Source organism: Panicum virgatum, chromosome 5N, assembly GCF_016808335.1.
Source record: "Panicum virgatum strain AP13 chromosome 5N, P.virgatum_v5, whole genome shotgun sequence".
Lineage (NCBI taxonomy): Eukaryota > Viridiplantae > Streptophyta > Magnoliopsida > Poales > Poaceae > Panicum > Panicum virgatum.
The window spans coordinates 50,288,177-50,310,293 of record NC_053149.1 but is presented as its reverse complement, the minus strand read 5'-3'; the positions used below and the strand labels follow the sequence as shown (position 1 = coordinate 50,310,293).

Genomic DNA, 22,117 nt, shown 5'->3' with positions numbered 1-22,117 from the left:
TGTTGAAAATAAGGACTCACTTTTAGATGCTTTTTGGCAAAACAAACCCCTCAAACCAAAAACTTTACATGTCTAGATAATAGGCTAAATATACCCTTAGTCGGGTAAGTCTTGCTGAGTATTAGTATACTCAGTCTTGCTTGTGGCTTTGTTTTTCAGATGGTACATTTGAAGATATGATGGATGTCATGTACGGGCTTCATCATGACGTCTTGTTCCGTTGCTAGACTATCGTGTATATTTCTGCTGCACTTGAACTCTGTTATTATTTTATAAATTCAAATTCGGTTTGTGATAATAATTCATTTTCAGACCTTGTACTGTAAAATTTGCGAAATGTTGTATTCTCTGAGCTGTTTTGTCGATCCTGTTTCAAGTGGTTTAATCGGGATTTTACCCGACAGCACTGCCGGATTACTCCGTTTGAAGTGCGTGTTAACCTGTATTGCCTTTATGGAGATGGTTAGCACACTTGAGCCGGATTAATTTGGGCGGGGCTGCCACACGAAACCAGTAAGTCTAGTACTGCCTTGTTTCGAAAGTACAAGACTCCAAACCACCCCTTAGGGTAGTCAAGTGGCCATGGAGAATTGGGATGCATACATTTACTTTTGGTGATCTCTTGTAGGTCTCGGCTGACTATATGATGGCGGGGCGGTCCTGTAGTTCAAGATGGGGAGGGGAATGGATGGTGCGTATAGTTCGATGGGGCCAATACGTGCCGTGTTGGTTAGTTCTACCTTGCAAGGTTAAATTGGATCGATTCGCCGCGACTCATGGTTATGAGAGCCTTGATATCTTGGTCACATTGTAGTGAGAAAATGGAAGAAAACGAAATGAGATGAAATGGTTAATGATATTATCTAATCAATTGTTTGCCCACATTGATTGTTGTAGATATGCAAACCATAGATAATTAGCAAATCTATTGATTTTAATTGGAGCTAAAATCTTGCTAATAAGGATCCACTTTTAGTCACTTTTCCGCAAAACAAACCACCAGCCAGAAAGCCTTGCATGTCTAGAAAGTGGGCTAAGTATACCCATAGTCGGGTAAATCTTGCTGAGTATTAGTTGATCAGGGTTTGATGTTTATCTTGTTTCAGGTATAGGAGCTAACCAGGATTAATATCGTTGGGCTCGATGTGACGTCCTCATGCTTCCGTAGTTAGCGACTTATTTCATTTATTTTCAATTCAATTTCCTTCTCTCATGTTATATTCTCTTCCGCTACTGTCATTTCTTATGTAAATTCTAATTTGAAGTATGCTTTTGTAAATATTTATATTGATATATGTTTTGTCAAATTGTATCATGCTAGTATTGTCTGTGCTCGCCGTTATGCGAGACTACTGGTATTGTTTTGATTGAGCCGTGGGTTGAAACAGGCTATCAAGTTACACTTAATTAAGCTAATGCACCTGATGTGTTCTAATGACGACCATTACACTTAATTAAACCAGTTTAACTTGGTGGTTCTGTCACAACCGGTATCAGAGCTGAGTTAAGCACCTTGTGAGTTAGGACGAGCCCCAAACTATGCTTTGGAAACGGGGACAGACAGTAGGATTTTTTTTGTGCAAAACGAAAGTCGAACTCCCGACCTGGAGGTTCCCATCCGGACGTCCTACCAACCGGGCTGAAGCCCCTTTGCACTGGACTCCATCTCAAGCAGCTACACAAGATTCAAGACTTTCTCTAGAAACATAGAGAAGTGGGACCCATGTGTCATGGGCTCAACCATGGTTAAATGTATGTATATGACCTTCAAAATAACTCATCAAATAGATATTGCGTATATATACTTTTTTTTTGAGGAGCGTATATATACTTTGCCACATCTCATTATTATTTTTTAGCATAAATAATCATCAAACAAACCTCAAGTCCACGGATTCATAACCACACAATTATCAGTCAGAATAATACCAATCATAATCCACTCAACCACATAGCAACAAGGACGAAAGCACATGCCACACGCTATTACATTAAATCATATTCGAAGACAAACACAAATGGCATCTGCACATGCAAATTTGAATATGACAATATGAGGCGTACATGTAATTCAAAGCTAGGAATGCAAAACAAGAATGGCCTCAAGATTATTATAGTGGATCGGAGTTGGACTCCATAATTTCCCCGCCCTTCAAGATCGCAATAAACACCACTAGCCTGGAAAGGTTGAGCAGCAGGTGGAACAGAGGCAACGGTTTGCTGAACCTGGGTAACTATGCCTTTGTTTTGCTGAGATGATCCAGGAGAACCACTCCTTTATACTGCACATTACTCCTGCCACAGCTCGCTCTTCTCAATGCCACAGTGGCAAAACAGTGCCCAGATGTAGCTTATGAACTCACATCCGGGCTGGAGATATTTGTTGCGTGCTTCTGCATTGGGGCTGGGGGTAATGTGTACGAATAAACTAACCCATATTTTAGCTAGGATATCCCAATGATGCTCTTCTCTTTCTTGATCAATCAACTTCTTGCCCAGTTTTGCTCCTTTCTCCACTATGTTTACACCAAGCTTCCTATGATGGCTACATTGCACTGAGGCTCCTCCAGTGGCACTTTCTTGAGCTTCCTGAAGATCCTCTGCCATGAGTCGTCAAAGCTTTTTAGCCTGTCACGAGCATGTCCAACAGCCTTTTGCAAGAGCACCCTGGGAACCAAAATGGTATCAGGCAACAGATCAGGCCAGGCCTGGACACAAGCAGGTATGCATGCACAGTACCGAGACAAGCTATTTGCCACCTCATAGTTAGCCTTGATTTTACCATCAAGAGCCTTTTCATCCAACAGGTAATGCTTCAAAGAGCTGCAGCACTTAGCTAGGAAGGAGCCCAAGCATCTGGTTATTCTACTCAACTTCATGGGGGTGGTCTTGGGCAAGCTTCATCTAACAGAGGCTGGTTGCAACGTGTAAGACTAGAATGACATTGGAGCATGTTGGTAGCTGAAGGCAAGCCAGCCAGTAGCGCTCTGTGGAGTCACCAGCTGCATGTAGTGGAGTGAAGTCTATTGGTAGATGATGGGCCTCTTGGTTCATGGAGTGGAGCCTGGTGAGTGCCTCAAAGACTTTGATCTTCGTGTTCTGGGGAAGCTTGATTGTAACAGTGAGTTTTGTCCCATCACACTGTAGTTGAATGATTCTAGGAAGTTGTACTGGCATATAGGTATGACTGATTTCCTGGTAAGTAACACTTCAATTGATCCCGAGAGAATAATGAAGTGTCTAAATATTTTGCTGCCATTCACATACTTGCATATACACAGCAACGTATGCCAGAATGAGAGAAAGTACGTCATAGGTTCCACTATGTCCACGGCAAGGATCACTGCAATTGCTATTCCAGTGATTGTAATCTCTGTTTTTTTAATAAAGAAAGTGGGTTTATATCGGTCTATCAACTACTCTTCCACTAACCACCAAGCCATGCTCAGCCTCACAACACATTGTAGGAGGGCAAAGGCGAGTGAGCGAAGCCCTTCCCAGTAGACCATAGGGAAACTAGTGTGGAGGTAGCCACGGAGGAATACAAGCTCCATTCGCAGGACTCCAAATGCCTTCTTGGCACTATCTGTCGGTACTTTTACCGCTCGCCTACCTTGGGATGCCCTAAGGTAGGAGATTGTTGGGAGCAGATCGCCGAATCTGGAATTTGAAGGTAAACGCTAGGACACAAGACACAAATTTAGACAGGTTCGGGCCGCCGGAATAGCGTAATACCCTACGTCCTGTGTGGTGGTTTGATATATTGCGCCCTGCGCTGGGGTGTTGTGCTCTGTTGAGCTATTGGTTCGTCTTCTACCGATCTAGGTACCCGACCCTCCTTTATATAGTCCAGGGTGGAATTCTAGTCAGTTTACAAGGTAGGAGTCCTAGGAGAATTACAAAGTAGAGTCCTAGGAGGAGTCCGGTTTCTTCCTTCCTTGTGTGTATTCGAAATCTTCCTCACATCTATGCGGTGTGCACAGTCCCGTGGGCCAGATCTGACAAGCTCCCGAGCTCTTCGTAGCCGAGTACTGCAGGCGTCGAGTACTTCTGAAGTCGTCTTCGAGTACTTCGAGTGATCCATCGAGTGCTTCAAGTGATCTTCCGAGTACTTCCGGCTGCATCGAGGCTGTGAGGTGCTCAAACTCCGAAAGTCTTCTTTTATATGGTGCGCGATGAACTCGCGCTCCATATGGAGTAGCCCCCGAGCCTTAGGTTGAATCACAGAATCAGGCTGAGGGTCAAATCTATCTTCAGTCTTCTTGTCTTTATCTTCCAAAATTTTGAAAAATAAGCGTCGATGACATGTGTCCCGCAGCCCCCGAGCCTTGAATCCAAATTCCAAGATTTGGAATAAAGGATCAAAAAGTCGTGGCACGCAGTGAAGAATTTTTCTTGCCTCCGGTCTTCACATGAGTCAGCATCGAGTAGTTTTGCAGCGTCCAGCCCCCGAGCCTGCGAGCCAGGCAAGCCATGGAAGCCACGTCGAGTAGTTTTGGTGTCCAGCCCCCGAGCCTGAGAGCAGGACGTGCCAGCAGCACGCTCCAGGTCCAATCTCCTGTGAAACAAACATAAAAATATATTGTAAAATGATATACATGATATCAAGTTGGGAGTGAATCCCTGCATTGCAGAAAATGCTTGTAAAAGAACGAGAGAAAATCCCAGTATTAAAGAATGCATATAAAACTTTTTTTCGTGTCTTGCTAATTTCTCCGAGCAGTTAGCCTATTATGTGTAAGCACCTGATCCCTGATAGCCGTAGCCATAGCGCAGGGAACGTGGCCGCATGCACGCGTAGGAACATAGGTGTACAGAAGAGTCGAGGTTGGCGTACGCTCCTCGAGTACTTTAGCAACCGTTGAGAGAAGACAACGAAAACAGAGAAGAAGTCGACAAGGCGACAAATAAAATGCGCGGCGCGCATAAAGCACTTGAGGAGAGTGCGGGTTGCGGACAAAATAGTCGGCAAAAGTGCGGGTTGCGCACAAAAAAGGTCGGCAAGAGTGCGGGTTGCACACAAAACAGTCGATCATGGTGTAGCCCCCGAGCGTAACTTCGGTCGAGAGGCGTACCCCAAAAATGTAGTCGATCTTGTGAAAAAACAAGTCGAAAAAGGTATAAGTGGCTTAGCTTGATTGATGCCGACTAATCGGAGTTGGTTCCGACTAGTTATTGATGGTGCGAGGCCCACTCTCAACTAGTTTTCTAGTCGAGACAAGTAGTCGAAGCAGTCGACGACGGGTCGAAGTAGTCGATGGCAGGTCGAAGTAGTCGACGGCGAGTCATCGAGTGCCCTCGCGGCACAAGCTGGAGTTGAGCCAGGTAGTCGAGGTCGATGGCGGCGTGTCGGTGTTGCAGCGCGAGTCGAAGTCATGACCTAGACAAATAAACTCCGATCCTTGCATGCATGCCAAGACACACACGTTAGCCAATAGAAATAATTAGGAATACATATTATCCTAATTATAGGGAGGAAAAGATTGAAAATAAGAAAGGAAGAAAACACTTCCCGTGTGCATGTAGTGATTTTCTTCCAATTACGTAACTCCAGGCGGTGATGTTGACTACTAGCATGCGCTGCTGTCTTGCCTCGATCCATAGAGGCGTGATTCTTTCTCTCTCTCTTTTCTTTATCAGGGAAGACCACGACCGTAACTCGCTTTTGCCTCGAATTTAATGCCTCTGAACGGATGGCCCAGCAGCACCGCATTAGAGCCGTTGCTCGTTCTGCTTCGACTCCAACTCGGTGAATTTTGTAGTTAGCAGCAGGTGTACTGCTTGTCTCTTCGCTTCGAACTCGATCTCGGCGAGAGCTCTCCGCTTCGAACTCGATCTCGGCGAAAGCAATCGCATATATTCGTCCGCTTTCAGACTCAGATTCGACAAGAAAGGCGGCTTCTCTGCCTCAATCTGGTGCAGCCGAACTAAGGATCAAACCGCAGCTTCGATTGGTTGATGCAGAAGCTGTCGACTCGCCGCGTAGATTGATTTTGTTGATGAGGTCCTTCGAGCTCTCCCAATGATCGCGACGATCGGCCCCACGGTGAGCGCCAATTGTCGGTACTTTTATCGCTCGTCTACCTTGGGATGCCCTAAGTTAGGAGATTATTGGGAGCAGATCACCGAATCTGAAACTTTTAAGGTAAACACTAGGACACAAGACACAAATTTAGACAGATTCGGGCCGCCGGAATAGCATAATACCATACGTTCTGTGTGGTGGTTTGATATATTGCGCCCTGCGCTGGGTGTTGTTCTCTGTTGAGCTATTGGTTCGTCTTCTACCGATCTAGGTACCCGACTCTCCTTTATATAGTCCAGGGGTGGAATTCTAGTCGGTTTACAAGGTAGGAGTCCTAGGAGGATTATAAAGTAGAGTTCTAGGAAGAGTCCGGTTTCTTCTTTCTTTGTGTGTAGTCGGAATCTTCCTCACATCTATGCGGTGTGCACAGTCCCGTGGGCTCGGGTCTGACACTATCAACGAGGGCTTCCTCAGAAGTATCAGTGAGAATCTGTCAGCATATAAGCTTTCGGGTTGTGGAAACAGCCCCCTCATGCAGTGTTGCTCCTTCCATCCTACATCGAAGTAGCCGAGACAATGCAAAGGCCAAGCACATATCCTTTGCGTTGTTCCCCCATCTGTTGACGGGGCGGCGTAGCAGTGGGTCACCACACCTCCAAATCCTATCTAAGGTAACTAGTGATCTGCTTGAGTGGTCAATAATTATTGCACTGTCCCCGATCTTTATGTTTTTTGTTGACTCCCCGTATACCAAGTATGTGTACCCTTCCATTGTTTTAGGGTTACACCTATCAGGTGTAAAGCCATCCATGTACTCCTGAAGAAGTTTTGAACTCTGGCCACGCCATAAGGATTTGGATACCAGATAACCACTCAAAATTGTATAGAGGCTCTTCAGGACAATGAGACCCCATAAAATCCAGAATGGGATGCTCCCGACCTTGGACCCATGCCTTAAATACATGTATGCGATGGCCGAAAGCTTGAGGACATTTCTCCACTCAACATATGTATCATATCTGGAGAGCCAGCTGACACCAGAGCGAAAACTGACCAGAAAAAGCCCCCAGATTGGGAATAGGTGGTTCTTGAAAGGTGCGGCTTCCATGGTCCCCAGGATGTACCCCACTATGGAGTCACAAACATCATCGAGGAAGTTAAACAGTTGTGGAGCCCCGAAGACGGTAAATAGACAACCTGAACATCAATAAGTACAGAAGGGTGAGGAACGCCATTATGAATTCGATGCGATGCATGACATAGGCCTCCTGATTCCATTTGGTGAGCAGGTTTGTGATTAGAGCACGAAGGTTCATTTCCTTTTGCTGTCTGCAGCAACCTGCAGGTCAATTTTTACAAAATAACTTAGGCAATATATAGTGACCACCCCCAAACAATGGTCAGGGAGGTGGTGCAGAAAACCCAGGTGCACCAACTGCTCTAAAAACCTCCTCTGCTACAAAAAATCAAAATGCTGGGGGTCTGCTACAAAGAGGATTCACATTGAAAACCTCGAACCCTTGAACACGGAAGAAATGACAGAGGAACAGGTGTACCAGCTGCTTCGGGAAATGGAGGTAGTGAATGAAGAAGGGGATTTTCTTTGGGAAGACAATCCAGAAGAGGACCAAGACATGTTACCTCAAGATGAAGCGATGCCTGAAGAAATAGGGCCTGACAAGCTTCAAGATGATATAATGCCCAGCTTCAAAGATATCTCAATTCAGCATGGCAACATAGCTGTTGGGCCCAGTCTAACTGAGATGAAGCACAGAAGTTGCACTCTGGTGAAGTTGAAGGGCATATGACAGCTACACAGGCAAATCACTCTGCCAAAGAGGAACAAGTTCAGAAAAAGAGTAAAAAGAAGTGGGGCCCCGTGGTAGCAGAAAGGAAAAGTTTAAGGCCGGCTCAGGACAACAGGACTAGAATAAGTTCAGAAAAAGAAAAAGAGTAAGGCCCTGTTTAGTTGAAACGCAAAAATTTTTTCGGAAGAATCTTGCTAATTTGAAGTACTAAATGAAGTCTATTTACAAAACTTTTTGCACAGATGGGTTGTAAATCGTGAGACGAATCTAATGATGCTAATTAATCCATGATTAATCAATAATTAGCGGATAGTTACTGTAACATCACTGTTGCAAATCATAGATTAAGTAGGCTCATTAAATTCGTCTCGCGATTTACAGCACGTCCATACAAAAAGTTTTGTAAATAGACTTCATTTAGTACTTCATGCATGTGTCGAAACATTCGATGTGACTTTTTTTTGCGTTTACGAGATTTATGGGTTGGAAACTAAACAGTGCCTAACAAGAAGTGGGGTCGTGGTAGCAGAAAGAAAAAGTTCAAGGCTGGCTCAGGACCGGAACAAGTTCAGAAAAAGAGTAACAAAAAGTGGGGGGCCGTGGTAGCAGAAATAAAAAGTTCAAGGCTGGCTCAGGACAACAGGACTGCTCAGGAAAAAATAGAAGATATCAAAAAGCAAGTGCAATTTTTTCTTGTGGACAGCTTTACACAAAAGATGCTTCACCTCCTGAATGAAGGGGCGCACAGTGACGACGCCTATTCCGGATTAGTTTCCCGTGGCAAATTTTACAAGATATTTTTTTAAGTGACATACGTTTGAGCTCGTCCTTTAACACCGGCGGTGGCAGCCGTCGCGTCGACCATTAATTAGCAGGCAGCTCCAACAAAACAGCAGTTCGACCCCCATGACTTTGAACGCAAGCCACGCAGGTCAAGCCCACCGCTATAACTCCTTGAAGGGCACCAGCAATCCGCTGCTCCCACCCTGGCTGCTAACCATCATCAGACATCAGACGCCATGGAAGGAAGCTTGACCGGCCAGGTTGGTCAGGTGGCTAGGCAGCGGCCTCACAGCTGCGAGTCGAGAGAGCCAGAGGAGGGGAGGAGACGCAGGGAAGAGGCTTGCTCAGCTCCAGTGGAGCAGGCGGCCATGGGTGGAGAGGAGTTGGTCGTGTTTGGTTTGGATGTGAAAAAAATTTGGTAAAACTTTTCGCGGCGCCTGTCACGGTCACGGCCCATACATACACGCACGCCGCTGTCTGTCGCTGCGAGCACAGCAGCCTCGCGCGCGGGTACACGACCTGACCTGACGACCCGCGCTAGCTAGCTAGGCTTGGCCGCGCCTACACGTATCCGTCGTGGCCACGGGTTCCATAAATAGATATCGGCGTGACGTGACCGCGGGCAATTAAGATGAATTAACAAATCCATCAATCGAAAATCCGGTGGTGTTCGGAGGAAGCTGGATTGCTAAGCCATCCGCGACAGCGACGTCGCCGGCCGGTTCAACGCACCGATCATCTCCAGGACCTGCCTGGGGCGGGCAGCTGCAGGAGGAAACGCAGACGCCCACTCAGCGCTCGGAGGTTCAGCCTTGCGAAAGACTCAAAGTGGCCGCCGCGCGCGCCGTCGGCCAGACCAGCAGGGGGCTGTAGAGCGCGGCGCGGCGGGCAGCGAGCGCCGAGCGGCAGGGGGAGGGTACCCGTCGGGAGGCTTTAACTGCGCGCGCCCGTGCGATGGCTCCGTCACAACAGTCGCCGGATTCAAGCCAGGCGACCCGTGTCCCCCATATCCTCCACGCCCTCCAGTCGTCGTCCCCGTCCGATCAAAATCTTGGGCGACCGGATGACGCCCGCCGGCGCCGCTGTACCACGACGATCGAGCGGGCGTCGGACCGCGCGATCGCGGCGCGAGCCAGGCCACGGGTCCTGGGGATCCTGGTGACGACATGCCCGAGCGACGGATCGAGCCGGCCGTGCGCCGCTGCTCCCTCGGGCAGCGACAGGGGGGAAGAAGCCGGGACGAGTCTGATTACGCCGAACCGGGGCGCCAGAACGGAGCCGGTCACGTCACGCCGGCGCAGGCCGGTTCGGGCACAGCTCCGGGGAAAGGCTGTGCGAGATCGAACTGTTCATCGTGTTCACGAAACCTGGAGTATGCTGCCAAAAAAAAAGAACAAAAAAAAAACTGGAGGATGTATGGAAACGGTCGTGTGGCCGTTGGCGCACATGACTTCGCTTCTTATTTTGGTTTTTGGAGGAGGTTTAGACTATCCACACCCCATCTCCTCTAAATTTCAACTCTAAAAGGAATATTCCTGTCTGGTCAGCGAGATTTTTTCTCCTACACCAACTTCACCCGCATTCCATCAACTCTACATTTTAACTCTATACCCCACTACCACATATTATATTCATCCCACCACAACCACCACCCAACCGCCCTTCCCTCTTCTCCGTCCGGGGCCCGCAGCGGCACAGTGATTGGGGTGGACGCCGTACCACTCTGCAGATGGAGGGGACCGGCTGCTCCCCCACGGTGGAGGTGACGGTGGAGTCATGGGCTGTAGGCGATTTCCACTCTAAAAACAACTCTACCTGTATAGCGAGACGGTGGAGCCATGGGGTGTGGATAGTCTTACTACTCCTGGCGGCACCGGGAAATGCGTTTCCGTTTGGAGATTCACTCGCATTATTTGGGGGGAGCACGCACGTGAAGGTGTCGCGAGGCTCCATGGATCCCACGAATTCCGCGTACTGGAGAAGGCCCTGCGATGGTGATAATAAATGGAGATGATGGTTAGATTTGGAGGCGGAAAACGACGTCCCACTAACCCCCTCACTGCACGAGCAGTGTCTCCCAATAAATGGATACAGAAACCGACAGGGTTCCGCAGAGCTCGCTCCCAGGGTGCACAATTGCGCGGTTTAATGGGATCGCGAGCAGGATTGGTCAGAGGCCATGGGTATTGCCAATTGTGTGAAAATAGTAGAGGTATGGCTCGAAACAGGAAAGCCTATAATAAACCTGACAAAAACTAAAGCTTATCAACCAGCGTTTCTATTTCTGGGGGACTAGGGGGCGGTACTGTTTTCTCTTGTTTTTCTATACTACCATCACACTACAAGACTCCAAATGCACACACCAGAGAATGAGTTGTCAAGGAGCGTGAAGGTGCTCACATTATTCCCGATGGATGAGGTCGACTTTGAACGATCGATGCATTCTGCAGCTACTCGACTTGCACAGATCCCAGAAGCTTCATCACTGATTCTCTGTCGGGCATGCTGGGTATAGCACCCTTCACTCGAACACACAATGAGGCAGCAGCAGCTGAAATTCAAGAAAATAAGAGATTTTAGATGAAAGCCTCAGGGAACAAATTGATCAAATATAGGAGATGACGTGTGCTTTTAGTACCAGCAAATCTCATGCACTCCTTCTTAGGCTTTCCCTCAACCAGGGCTACAGCAAAAGCTGAGGTGAAAGTGTCACCAGCCCCCGTGGTATCAATAACTTCTGTGGCAGGAATAATCGGCTGTCTGATTGGCTTCTCTCCCTCAACAAACAAAGCAGATCCCCGCGATCCAAGCTTAACTAGTACTTCTTTCACACCCTGCACAAGGAAAAGATCATTGTCTTATAATCTGCTTAAGGCAATTGTGGCTTCTGAAGACGAACAGAATGCTTAAAGCAAAAGGAGGCACACCTGTGGAATCATGGAGATAATTAATTTAATCAAGTTATTATAGTAAAACAATCAACATGAAAGTATTCAGTTGAAAAACCGAAGCCTCAACTGGCATCTTAAAGGGGAAAAAGAATATCGTTGAATATAGGAATGTAATGAGAACAAAAGATCATAAAAGCAAGCAGTGATAAAATAACAGGAAGAGCTATTCACTACTATACGATATTGTGAAGTTGTCAAACTAGTAGATCATTTAATTGAACATTATTGTGAGCATGCACATATCTGTTTTCATAACAACCACAATTTGAATTATACTGTTTACCATAAATCTGATTGTATGCACATCCAAGATGCGAACCATTGTATTTACACAGCAGATCAGCTTGAAGAATCCTCCTGATTCTCCAGTTACGAAGTCACATACATTTAGTGTTCCAAATTTGAATACGAAGATCTGGCAATCTCACTATTTTACCCTAGTATCACAGGAGGATTGATAGGCTTGGTTGCAAACCCTGCCCATTTTATATGGAAGCAATAATGATTTGTTATTACTGGGAGCCTTAACCCAGGAAATAATTGAAGATATCAATACAGATTCGCAAATTCAAGAAATCTCTGCATATGTTCACAGCCTACCTTGCAACTCATTCATTCAGATTAAAATTGACACCTTGAAAACATGCATACACGAAGAACTGAAAGACAAAGGATATATCTTAACAGTCCAACTGAGTGTACATGAAATATGCAGAAGGATAATGGAAGGAGCGCCATGTTCCTTATAGATTTATATCATCAGATAACATCACTGTGCAATATTATTGAAGGAATTGTATCAAATAATAATATCCAAATGCAGAGTGTTAACCCAAAGCAACAGAGAAGTCGTGAAACCATAAGCTGAAGTAGCATATTGAAGAAATATTGAGAAACATATAAAGGAAATCCAATTCAGACATCTCACCATTTTATGGCATTCTCCTGCAGCCTGGCTGATCTGCTCAAATGTCTCAGTAGGCATCCCAGTCAACCGTGCTAGCTCTGTTTCATTTGGACTAAAAATATCCACTAGACTGAGTAGATCTCGAGGTACAGGAGCATCCATTCCACCAGCGTCCATGATAACAGGCACGCCTGCACTTTTTGCAGCCTGGGAAAAGTTTGATATATTAGTTATGGATTCCTGCACACTCAGAATGCATAAAAGCAGGTCTATGCATGTCAAAGTTAGCAAAGTGTTTCAGTTTCTAACGTCAGACACATAAGCTTATAAATGTACAATAGGAGGAAACTGGTAATTATTTGATTTATTCTGACAATTAGGAATGCAAGTTTTGCTTTCTCTTGGTCACCAATCTCAGTTTATTGAAGTAATGGTCTAATCCAGATTTCAAATCAAAGGAAATGGTGGGATAGAAATGAACTAACTAATTGACCAAGAACTACCCATTCACCCACTTCCATAACAAATTGTGAGATGTCTGAAATTATAGAGGGATGCCAAAACAACATTCATACAGCAGATGATTGATCCATAGGGAGTCTCGGTGATAGTAATCTTCCTGAAGTCACCGAAGTAAGACTGATGTAAATGATGCTGTGTATGAGATTGGCATGGTTGTGCATATGCATGGAAGCATGCACTACATACTCGAAGAAACAAAAATGAAGATACCCTCCCTTCTGAACCATTGGGTCTCTATTCTTGCTGTTGGTCAGATAAAACACATCAATGGGTCCATTGAGCACTTGTACAATTGACCATTTAGAAGATGGTACATTCTAGTCATGGGAAGCCCATTATAAACACTAATAACAGTAAAATAACATAGAAATTTGTTTCATGAAACAACCGACACACCTGGAGTCTGAAAGTTTGGAATTAGAGTTTGTTTAACGAAGGTGGTGTTGTTAGGGCAAGATGCATTGTTTTCTTCTGATCGTCGTGGGGGAGCAGATGTTGAACAACTCATTTGTTTTCAAGAACCAAAAGGAGACAAATCTTATTTATCACAACAAATAGAGTTGCACTAAAAAAAGTGAACTCTTTAGTTGCACGGGTAGCTCTCAGGCCGATTACTCCAGACAGACTCTTCTCAAACACTACATTGACATAGCTATGTTGCCTCAGACTCTGTTTGACTCCCGTCTGAAGCAGGTAAAGTAGCTCTTTCCATTCTTGCCTAGAGACTTAGATTTTTCACTCTTGATGTGTCTAGGCTGCAATGATTTAACACAACTCACAAGGAACAACTGGATTGTACATAGCAATGTTTAGACATAGTTGAGCTAGACGCAACTGGGTTGTAGTTTTCAAATAGGAAGCGGAGGTCCACTTGGTTTGCTGAGCTTGGCAAAGTAACTACAGATGTCTGCTCTGGTGGTTAGCAAAGAAAAGAAGGTTGAGGCCGCCCGTGGCACCATACACTTCAAAGATTCACTGATTTGACTGGGCACAACCTAATTAACTAATCAAAGAGCACATATGCTGTCAATATTGTACCTGGGGAATACCAAATGATGAAATGAACCCACAGGTTTGGCCAAGTACAGCTTGCATATGCCCCTATATTCCATACACTGAACTATTTATAAGCCTATATTTCACAGTATATATATATATATATATATATATATATATATATATATATATAACTAAAGTGCTCTAAATCATGTCATATCATTATTAGAAAAATATTCTAACATCGATATGAGGTTATTCTGTCATTCTTTTCACCCAAAAAGTACAACAGAAAGCAACAAGAAAATATAAATGTCAATCACTAAGTGCAAACTCAACTCACTGGATACCAGCACCCCGAGCACCTTATGAAATACTCCCTCCATTTTAAATATATGATGTTTAGGACAAGCTAATTAGTTAAAAATGTGGCAAGTATTAAAGGAGATCACCATTAAAGTTACTATATTCCTCAACCAAAGAGAGATGCAATGACATATTTGGCTGCACCAAATACTTGCACAAAAAAAGAGTTTCTTTTATCCTCAAAATGTTGCCAAAACAGTAATTAGCTGGATACCCTTGGCAAATTTCCTTATATGTTTACTAAAGAACATCTAATTATACTGAAAGAACCACTAAATTATCTCTCCAAGTTTCCAAAAAACTAAATCAAAAGCAATCGGCCTGATATGCAAAGCACTAGTATGTGTTTGGTTCAGGCCTGTAGGGGATGAGTTGGGATGGAAGGTGGCACCAAGCTAAGTATGAGCCAATGGTTCAGAACTGTTAATGTTAATCAAAAGCAATACAGACCACCGAAAATACAGTTTATGCAATGCCCTGTACTAAATAGAGTTTCAAGAAATAAACATGAGCATTTTATCTCACTGCTGTTGCCAAAAGCCCAAAACCCAACAGAGTTAGATGCCATTACCAAATTTTCTTTATTGATTGACTAAACATCACTAGTTATGATACCCCTAAATAAAATCACCAGTTACTGGCTAGAAGAACCTACTCATCCAGTATATCTCCCCAAATTTAACTTAAGTATAAAAACATTATTCACTTTAGAACATAATCCACCAAGCTAAAGTGTTCGGCATTATCATATACAATCTAATGCTATGAAAATTTGTGTACTAGACAAATCTGAGAGATAAGTAAGCAATCACCTGGGCAGCCTGCGTGTTGACCCAATCGGGTATCTCCCTCTGCAGCAGCAGTACCCCTGCCTTTTGGATCAATTCCAGGTCCTCCGCGCCGATCCCAGCGGCCCAGCCCTGCATGTTGGCTCCGCCGACGATGATGATGGAGTTCTGACCGTCGGGCATGAGCATGACGACGGCGTGCCCCGAGGGCGCGTCGGGCGCGCGCGCGACGCGGTCGGTGCGGACGCCGCCGGCGTCGGCCAGTGCGCCCTCGAGAAGCCGCCCGTTGGCGTCGTCCCCCACGCGCGCCACCAGGTAGATGGGGCCCAGCGCGAGCCGCCCGCCGCAGGCCGCCTGGTTGGCGCCCTTCCCGCCCGCGAGGCTGCGCCCTGCGCGAGCCGCCACGGTCTCGCCGGCGAGCGGGAGGCGGTCGACCTCGACGTAGATGTCGGCGTTGGCGGAGCCGACGACGACGATGGGGGCCGGCGGCGCATTGGCGGCGGCGGTGGCGGCGCAGAGGGAGGCGGGGGCGCGCTTCGAGGAGTACGGCAGGTGGTCGGGTCTGGGATTGGAGCCCGAGAAGAAGGCGGTGGCCGGCGTTGGGCCGGCGGGAGGGAGGCGCACGCGTGCCTGAGCCATGGGGGGGTTGTGTGCGAGTACAGAAAACGATGGAGTCAACTGTCAAGTAAGGTCAGCCGATAACGATGCTGACTAGGCAGACAACTCTAGAACGAGAGGGTAAAGGAAATTGTTTCGGAGATCGACATGATCTCAAACATAACTTTAACTACTATTAATTTACTATAAAAATTATAAATATATATATAGTCAACATATATTTTGTTAAAACTATATTTCAAGATGAATCTATTTACATTATTTTCACATTTTAAACTCAACTTAAAAAATTATTTATACTTAAAGTTTAAAATATTTGACATAAGACAAACTCAAAACACCCTTCTTATCAAATTCGGAGGGAGTACACCTCAAGGGTCTCGTAGAAACCCAAACTTATCATTTTGCTTATATATGGAAAAAAGAAATCTGAAGAAGAAATACGTACTATCTTCTCTTCTTCATGAGCTAACTCGTAGAGAAAAATGCACAACTCACTTTATTAATAAGAGAGATTGTGTAACCTAAGATGCTTTTAACAATATACTATATAAGTATATAAGTATAAGATAGATTGATTGAGAAGTAATCTTTTTGCCATCTCCGGTATGATATGGACGAATTTTAAGGTACACTAGTGTTACTAGTGTACTATACTTCAACTAGAAGACAGCCATAGGGATCACCAACCAATGGCGGAGCTAGCATTCAACCCAATGGGATGGCTAGTGATACAGTGATAACAGTAACACTAGTAGCCTTGCCTCAACACCTGCTCACACACAATTTTAATTAATGTAATGCTAGACTAAAAGATTCGGAATTTAAGATATGGCTTATTAGATGGGGCTTAAGTACATGGTGGGACGGGTTCAATGGCTCAAGTACTTTTTCACTTTTTACAACCTATCCTTTCAGTCAGTTTAGTCCAAAGGAGCACAGATGCGCTTCTTCAGTTCTTCTTCTATCTTTGGAAATTGTAACTCTCATCCATGCATAGAATTTGGAGGGGGCGAGGTGCTCCTTTATCCGGCAATCAATATGGAGTACTTGAGCTTACTCTCCCTTCTATGAATCTTCCACTTTTTCTATTGTTTTTCTTTACATTATTAGTTGCAGTAGTTTAGCCAAACAGATATGCATTTCACTCCATAAATGAAAAGGAAAGCTCTGCATGCGATTGGCCATCGTCCTGTGTCGAGAATAAAATGTGACCTACGCACTGCACATGCAATCTACGTATCAACTATGTCAACTCATTAGTTTCACCTTTAAAAAAATAGAAATTGTCTAAAATAAATAAAAATGCTCTGTAAAAAATAGAGAAGAAATAAAAATATTCCATGAAAAAAATAGAGAACAAAAAGATGTGACATCAAAACAAATTATTCTAAGAACGAGAAAAAATATTTTGAGAAAAGAATTTGTCGAGAACAAAAGTTATAGAACAATTAAAATATTTCAAAAAGTATCATTTCAAACATAGTTTAACGTGCTCTAACTCTTAAAGATTTAATTGAAAGAAGCACAATGACGTGCTCAATTTTTTTTTGTTAATCACTTTGTAAAGTGTATATTTTCTTACGTTTCGCGCATTGAATCCACTGCATCAGCACCTTACCTAACTTTTATTGGATAACGGATGCCATAGCAGTGGTGGGCTTCCAGCCAATGAAAACAAAGAGGAAAATGACTAATGAAAAAAAATTGCTCACCTTACATCTTTATGGGCCGCGGGCAAGCTAAGATTCGGCTTGAGCGCCTCGTCTTATGCGATGGATTGCATCTTACTAACGCGCGCGACAAATAGATTTGTCCAAGTCCAAATTCCCGCCGCAGCCGTGAGCTTCACGTATGTTTGTTTCCTCTAGCAGCCGCACCGCGCGATGCACACCGTCTTCCGGCGCGCCACCCCGCCCCATGCACCATGCTGACGACGGGCACGGGCCCTGCTCCGCTGCGCGTGACGTCCCCACTCCTGTGATGACGCGCGCAAGGCCGCGCTCGTGGCACGCGCCGCCTCCAGGCCGTCCCGGCTCCATTCCATGAATGGAGAAGAACTTGCGCCACATCGAGGGAGGAGAAGAGCAGGGGACAAAAAGCTCGCCGAGAAGAGGGAGCAGCAAGGAAGAGAGAGCTCGTGGAGAGGGAGCACGGCACAAGGAGCAGCTGGGAAGAGAGCTCGTGGAGTGAGAGAGCCTTGGATAGGGAGTGGAAGGGCCAGCTCGTGAGGAGGGATAGAGAACGAATGGATGGGAACAAATGGATAAGAACAAGACTGGACCTTTGCACACATGACGTTAGATAGTCAGTCTACCAACTGACGGGTACGACCCATGTGGATTCATCCTCGGCTCACGGTGGCAACGGGCCAACGGCAGCGGCCTTCACTCCATGGCTTGCGTAGTTGCAATGACATCAAATTTTTTGGGAACTAAATATAGGACCACTGTGAGAGGTATTGATGTTTTCCGTGACTAAGATTCTGTTTCGTTTGACGTGGCTTATGGATTGGGGTTTAAATTAACTCCCAATAAATCTCTAAATAGTCCCTAAAATACCAAATAGAATGATTTATTGGAATTTATGGTCTATAAGCCCATAAATCACAAAATATTACTATAGGAGCTTTTTTACCATGACATACCCCTCATTTAACGTGGCCCATGGCCCACCCCACCCCCACCCCTACCCCCATCCCGCAACCCACCCCTCCCGACTCTGCTCCTCTTCTCTCCCCACCCCACCGCCGCCACCGTCCTCTCTACTCCTTAAGCTCCCCCCGCGCTTCCGCCGCCGCGTTTGCTCCTAACCGAAGTTGGATCCAACATGGACGGCCATGGACATCCGTACCGGGATTTTTTTTGGAGCTGGCAAATCTTTCTCGTCAACGCCTGCCTTCACTGCTTCTGCCCCAGTTCCAGATAATGACGCCCTGGACCTTCTGTCCCAGGCGATATCTTATCCACTAGCGGCGACCCCCAGCCTCTCGAGTGGAAGAGCCCTCTTGGAGAAACTGGATCTCAACTCACAGGGTGAGGGCTTCCCCTACCTCGATGATTACACCGAGTACCTACAACTGGGAGGAAGAGGCTTACCACCTCTTGGCAGATCCACCGCATGCCTTCCTCCTCGCTAGAGGGGGGGCCAGAGTGTTCCCAGCCATGGAAGAATTACAACTGCGTGGGCAGGAGGCCGGAGCGTTCCCAGCCATGGAAGAACTACAACTGTGTGGGCAGGAGGTTGCCGCTCGAGGTCCCTCAGCATTGGGGTCGGTTCTAGCCAACAACAAGCTGGAACCGGTGCTCATGCACTTGGATTCGGCGTTGGGAATCCCCTACTGGGATCGAGAAGTCATGTGAGATCGATGGCTAACCACCATGGCCGTGGAACCATTGGCTGTGAAAATATTGGCCAGTCTTCGATAGTGGATTTGGACGGCAACGATGATGATGAGGAGGAGGATGACACTGGCTACCCCTCGATAAGATGTAGATCTTTAGTTCTCTTGCCTGTGATGCTAGATAATTTGCTTTTTATATAGTGGATGATTTGTTTGGTTTTAGGTGATATGGTCGGCTATAGTGAATGAATTATTTGGTTATAGTGGACAATTTGCTTGGATATAGTCGATCATTTGCTTGTTTTTATGTGATATGTTGTGTTATAGTGGATGCGTTGCTTGGTTATAGTACATGTTATGCTCTGTTATGTTCTTCAATTAGATGATATGCTCTGTTAAGTGATGCTAGATGATTTGTTTATACTAGTTACCTTATGCTAATTTAGTTTTGTGAATTAGAAATAAATTCACAAGGCCAATTGGAACTAACTCAACAATTATATATTTTGTGAGCTGTTTGTTAAAGAAAATGCGTGCTGGGAAGTGTCCATTTGGGACTGTGGAAACAAGAACATAGCCTAGAAATATTACCAAAGGACAAACCTGAGACACACAGTCAAACAATTTAACCCTCAATCACCACCTCTCGTGGTTCGGTTGAACCGTCAGTCAGGCGATGAGACGACCCTCAACAATGTGCGCGAACCTTTGCAGCCCTAGACGCCGGGCCCTAGGTGCTGCCGGGTCCTCCCGCTTCCGCGCAAGGGGCTCGTTGCTACGAGCGTTCACACCGCCGGCCCCTCTGAAGTCTGAACTCGCTGCGCCTCCCGAACAACACCCACAACCACAAGTCGTTCCCAAGATCTTCCCCGGCGCCAAAGAGTTGCAGAATAAAGGGAGCTGCTAGCAGAAGAGTGGAAAAATAGATATGATATTGAGAACGAGCTGGAAAATATCTATCAAATGGAGGCCATTTACTGGCAACAGCGTGGAAGTGATCTTTGAGTCTTGGAAGGGGATGCCAATACCCAATTTTTTCATCAACAAGCCAATGGTAGATGTCGTAAAAATACTATTGTGGCTTTCGATACTGAGATAGGAGAGGTTAGAAGTCAGGAGGATATCATGTCACATGTCACAAGCTTCTATAAATAGTTGTTTGGATCTCAACCGCCAAGCAATATGAGGTTGGTTAGCTCCTTCTGGCAAGATAGACAACGCTTACCAGCAACCTTGTTGGAAAATTTGACGAGGCCCTTCACAGAATTGAAGTGAAAAAGTGATGTAGATGAGATGAAGAGTAATTATGCTCCTGGCCCGAATGGGTTTGGGGTTCAGTTTTTCAAGACATTCTGATCAGTGATCAAGGGTGATCTTATGGCCATGTTTGATGACTTTTACAACTAAGATTTAGATGTTAAAAGGTTGAACTACGGTGTTATAACGCTGGTGCCAAAAGTGAAAGAAGCAAACAATATCAGGCAATATCATCGTATTTGCCTTCTAAATGTAGATTTTAAAATATTTGCTATGGTCCTAAATAATAGATTCACACCTATTGCCAAGGAGGTCATTGGGTGTTATCAAACTGGGTTCATAAAAGGAAGGAATATTTTCGAGTGTGTGATAATCCTACACGAAGTCATTCATGAGCTTAAAACTTCTAAGAGACAAGGTCTTATCATGAAGATTGATTTCGAGAAAGCCTATGACAAAGTTAGATGGGATTTTTTGGAGGAAGTTATGCTTGGTAAAGGCCTTCCGGTTGAATGGATTGGTTGGGTGATGCAAATAGTGAAGGGAGGAAGAGTTTGTGTCAATGTCAATGGCCATCAAGGCTGCTATTTCAAAACTTACCAAGGATTGCGCCAAGGCGATCTGCTTTCTCCCATTCTTTTTAATCTGGTAGCAGATGCCCCGAGTGCTTTCCTGGATAAAGCTGTGCAGCAAAAGCGAGTAGTAGGGGTACTCTCACATCTTATCCATGGGGGGATTTCGCACATCCGATATGCTGATGATACCGTCATTATGATTGATGCTTTTGATCCATCTATTCTAAACCTCATGCTTATTCTTTACTACTTTGAGTGGCTTTCAGGCTTGAAAATTAATTTTCACAAGAGTGAGGTTTTTGTTTTCGGAGTTGAGCAACTTGAGAAGGAAAGGATGGCCTACATGTTAAACTGCAAACTGGGGGCTTGGCCGATGAAATATTTGGGCAACCCTCTTTCTGACAATAGATTAGGGAGTTCTGCTTTTGCTGGTCTGAAGGAAAAAATGGTCAGAAGATTGGATCTGTGGAAAGGCAAACATCTATCTTTGGGGGGGGGGAACTGATCCTCACAAATACCTGCTTATCTAGTTTGCCAATGTATACTATGGTCTTTTATCTTCTCCCTAAGAGCTCCCATGATAAGATGAACTCGGTGAGAGGTAAGTTTTTTTTGGCAAGGGGCGCGAGAGGACTTCAAATACCACATGGCCAAGTGGGATAGTCTTAGTAGGCCTAAGGACCAAGGTGGTCTGGGCATCATCAATTCACATATTATGAATGAGTGTCTGCTTGTGAAATGGATTTGGAAAATCGCCAAGGGAGGCAATGAAATCTGGTATAAGCTCTTGGAGGCCAAATATATGTTGGATGGGAACTTCTTTAACTCTAAGTGCAAGGGCACCTCACAATTTTGGCAGGGGCTACACAAAGTTAAGCACCTCTTTAAATGGGGCGCCATTCATAAAGTTGGAGATGGCTCTCTGACTTCCTTTTGGAGTGACATTTGGTTGGGCCAATCTCCTCTGAAAGTACAATTCCCAAATATTTTTAGGATTTGTGAAGATCCTATAGCTATGGTAGCTGATTGTTGTGCTGATAATGGCTGGCTGATAAACTTTAGGCGAAGCTTATCTTTGGAAGAAAACTCAAGCTGGGAGGAGCTCCTTAGTGTTTTGCAGAATGTGAATCTTATCCAAGGAGTCAGGGATGACATTACCTGGGCCCTTGATAGCTCCA

At 45.3% G+C, this 22,117-nt stretch overlaps 1 protein-coding gene across 4 annotated transcripts in view; it reads right to left on the bottom strand.

The window, feature by feature from the left end:
• LOC120674365 (ribokinase-like) overlaps positions 1 to 18,020 on the bottom strand; it is a 32,219-nt gene extending 14,199 nt beyond the window's left edge. Inside the window, exons 1-6 of one of the 4 annotated variants that reach the window (XR_005675067.1) lie at positions 15,171 to 18,020; positions 12,496 to 12,681; positions 11,255 to 11,450; positions 11,017 to 11,167; positions 7,667 to 7,854; positions 6,503 to 7,222 (exon numbers count right to left, since the gene is read on the bottom strand). Coding sequence is in view for 2 of the 4 variants with exons in the window: in XM_039955545.1 (XP_039811479.1) it covers positions 11,067 to 11,167; positions 11,255 to 11,450; positions 12,496 to 12,681; positions 15,171 to 15,785 (1,098 nt within the window). In the remaining 2 variants the exon portion in view is untranslated. Of the gene's footprint in view, positions 1 to 6,502; positions 7,223 to 7,666; positions 7,855 to 9,949; positions 10,102 to 10,474; positions 10,603 to 10,802; positions 11,168 to 11,254; positions 11,451 to 12,495; positions 12,682 to 15,170 lie in introns of those variants that run through there. The other 3 variants (XR_005675066.1, XM_039955545.1, XM_039955546.1) reach the window with 3 other exon arrangements.
• Positions 18,021 to 22,117: the final 4,097 nt, after the last annotated feature.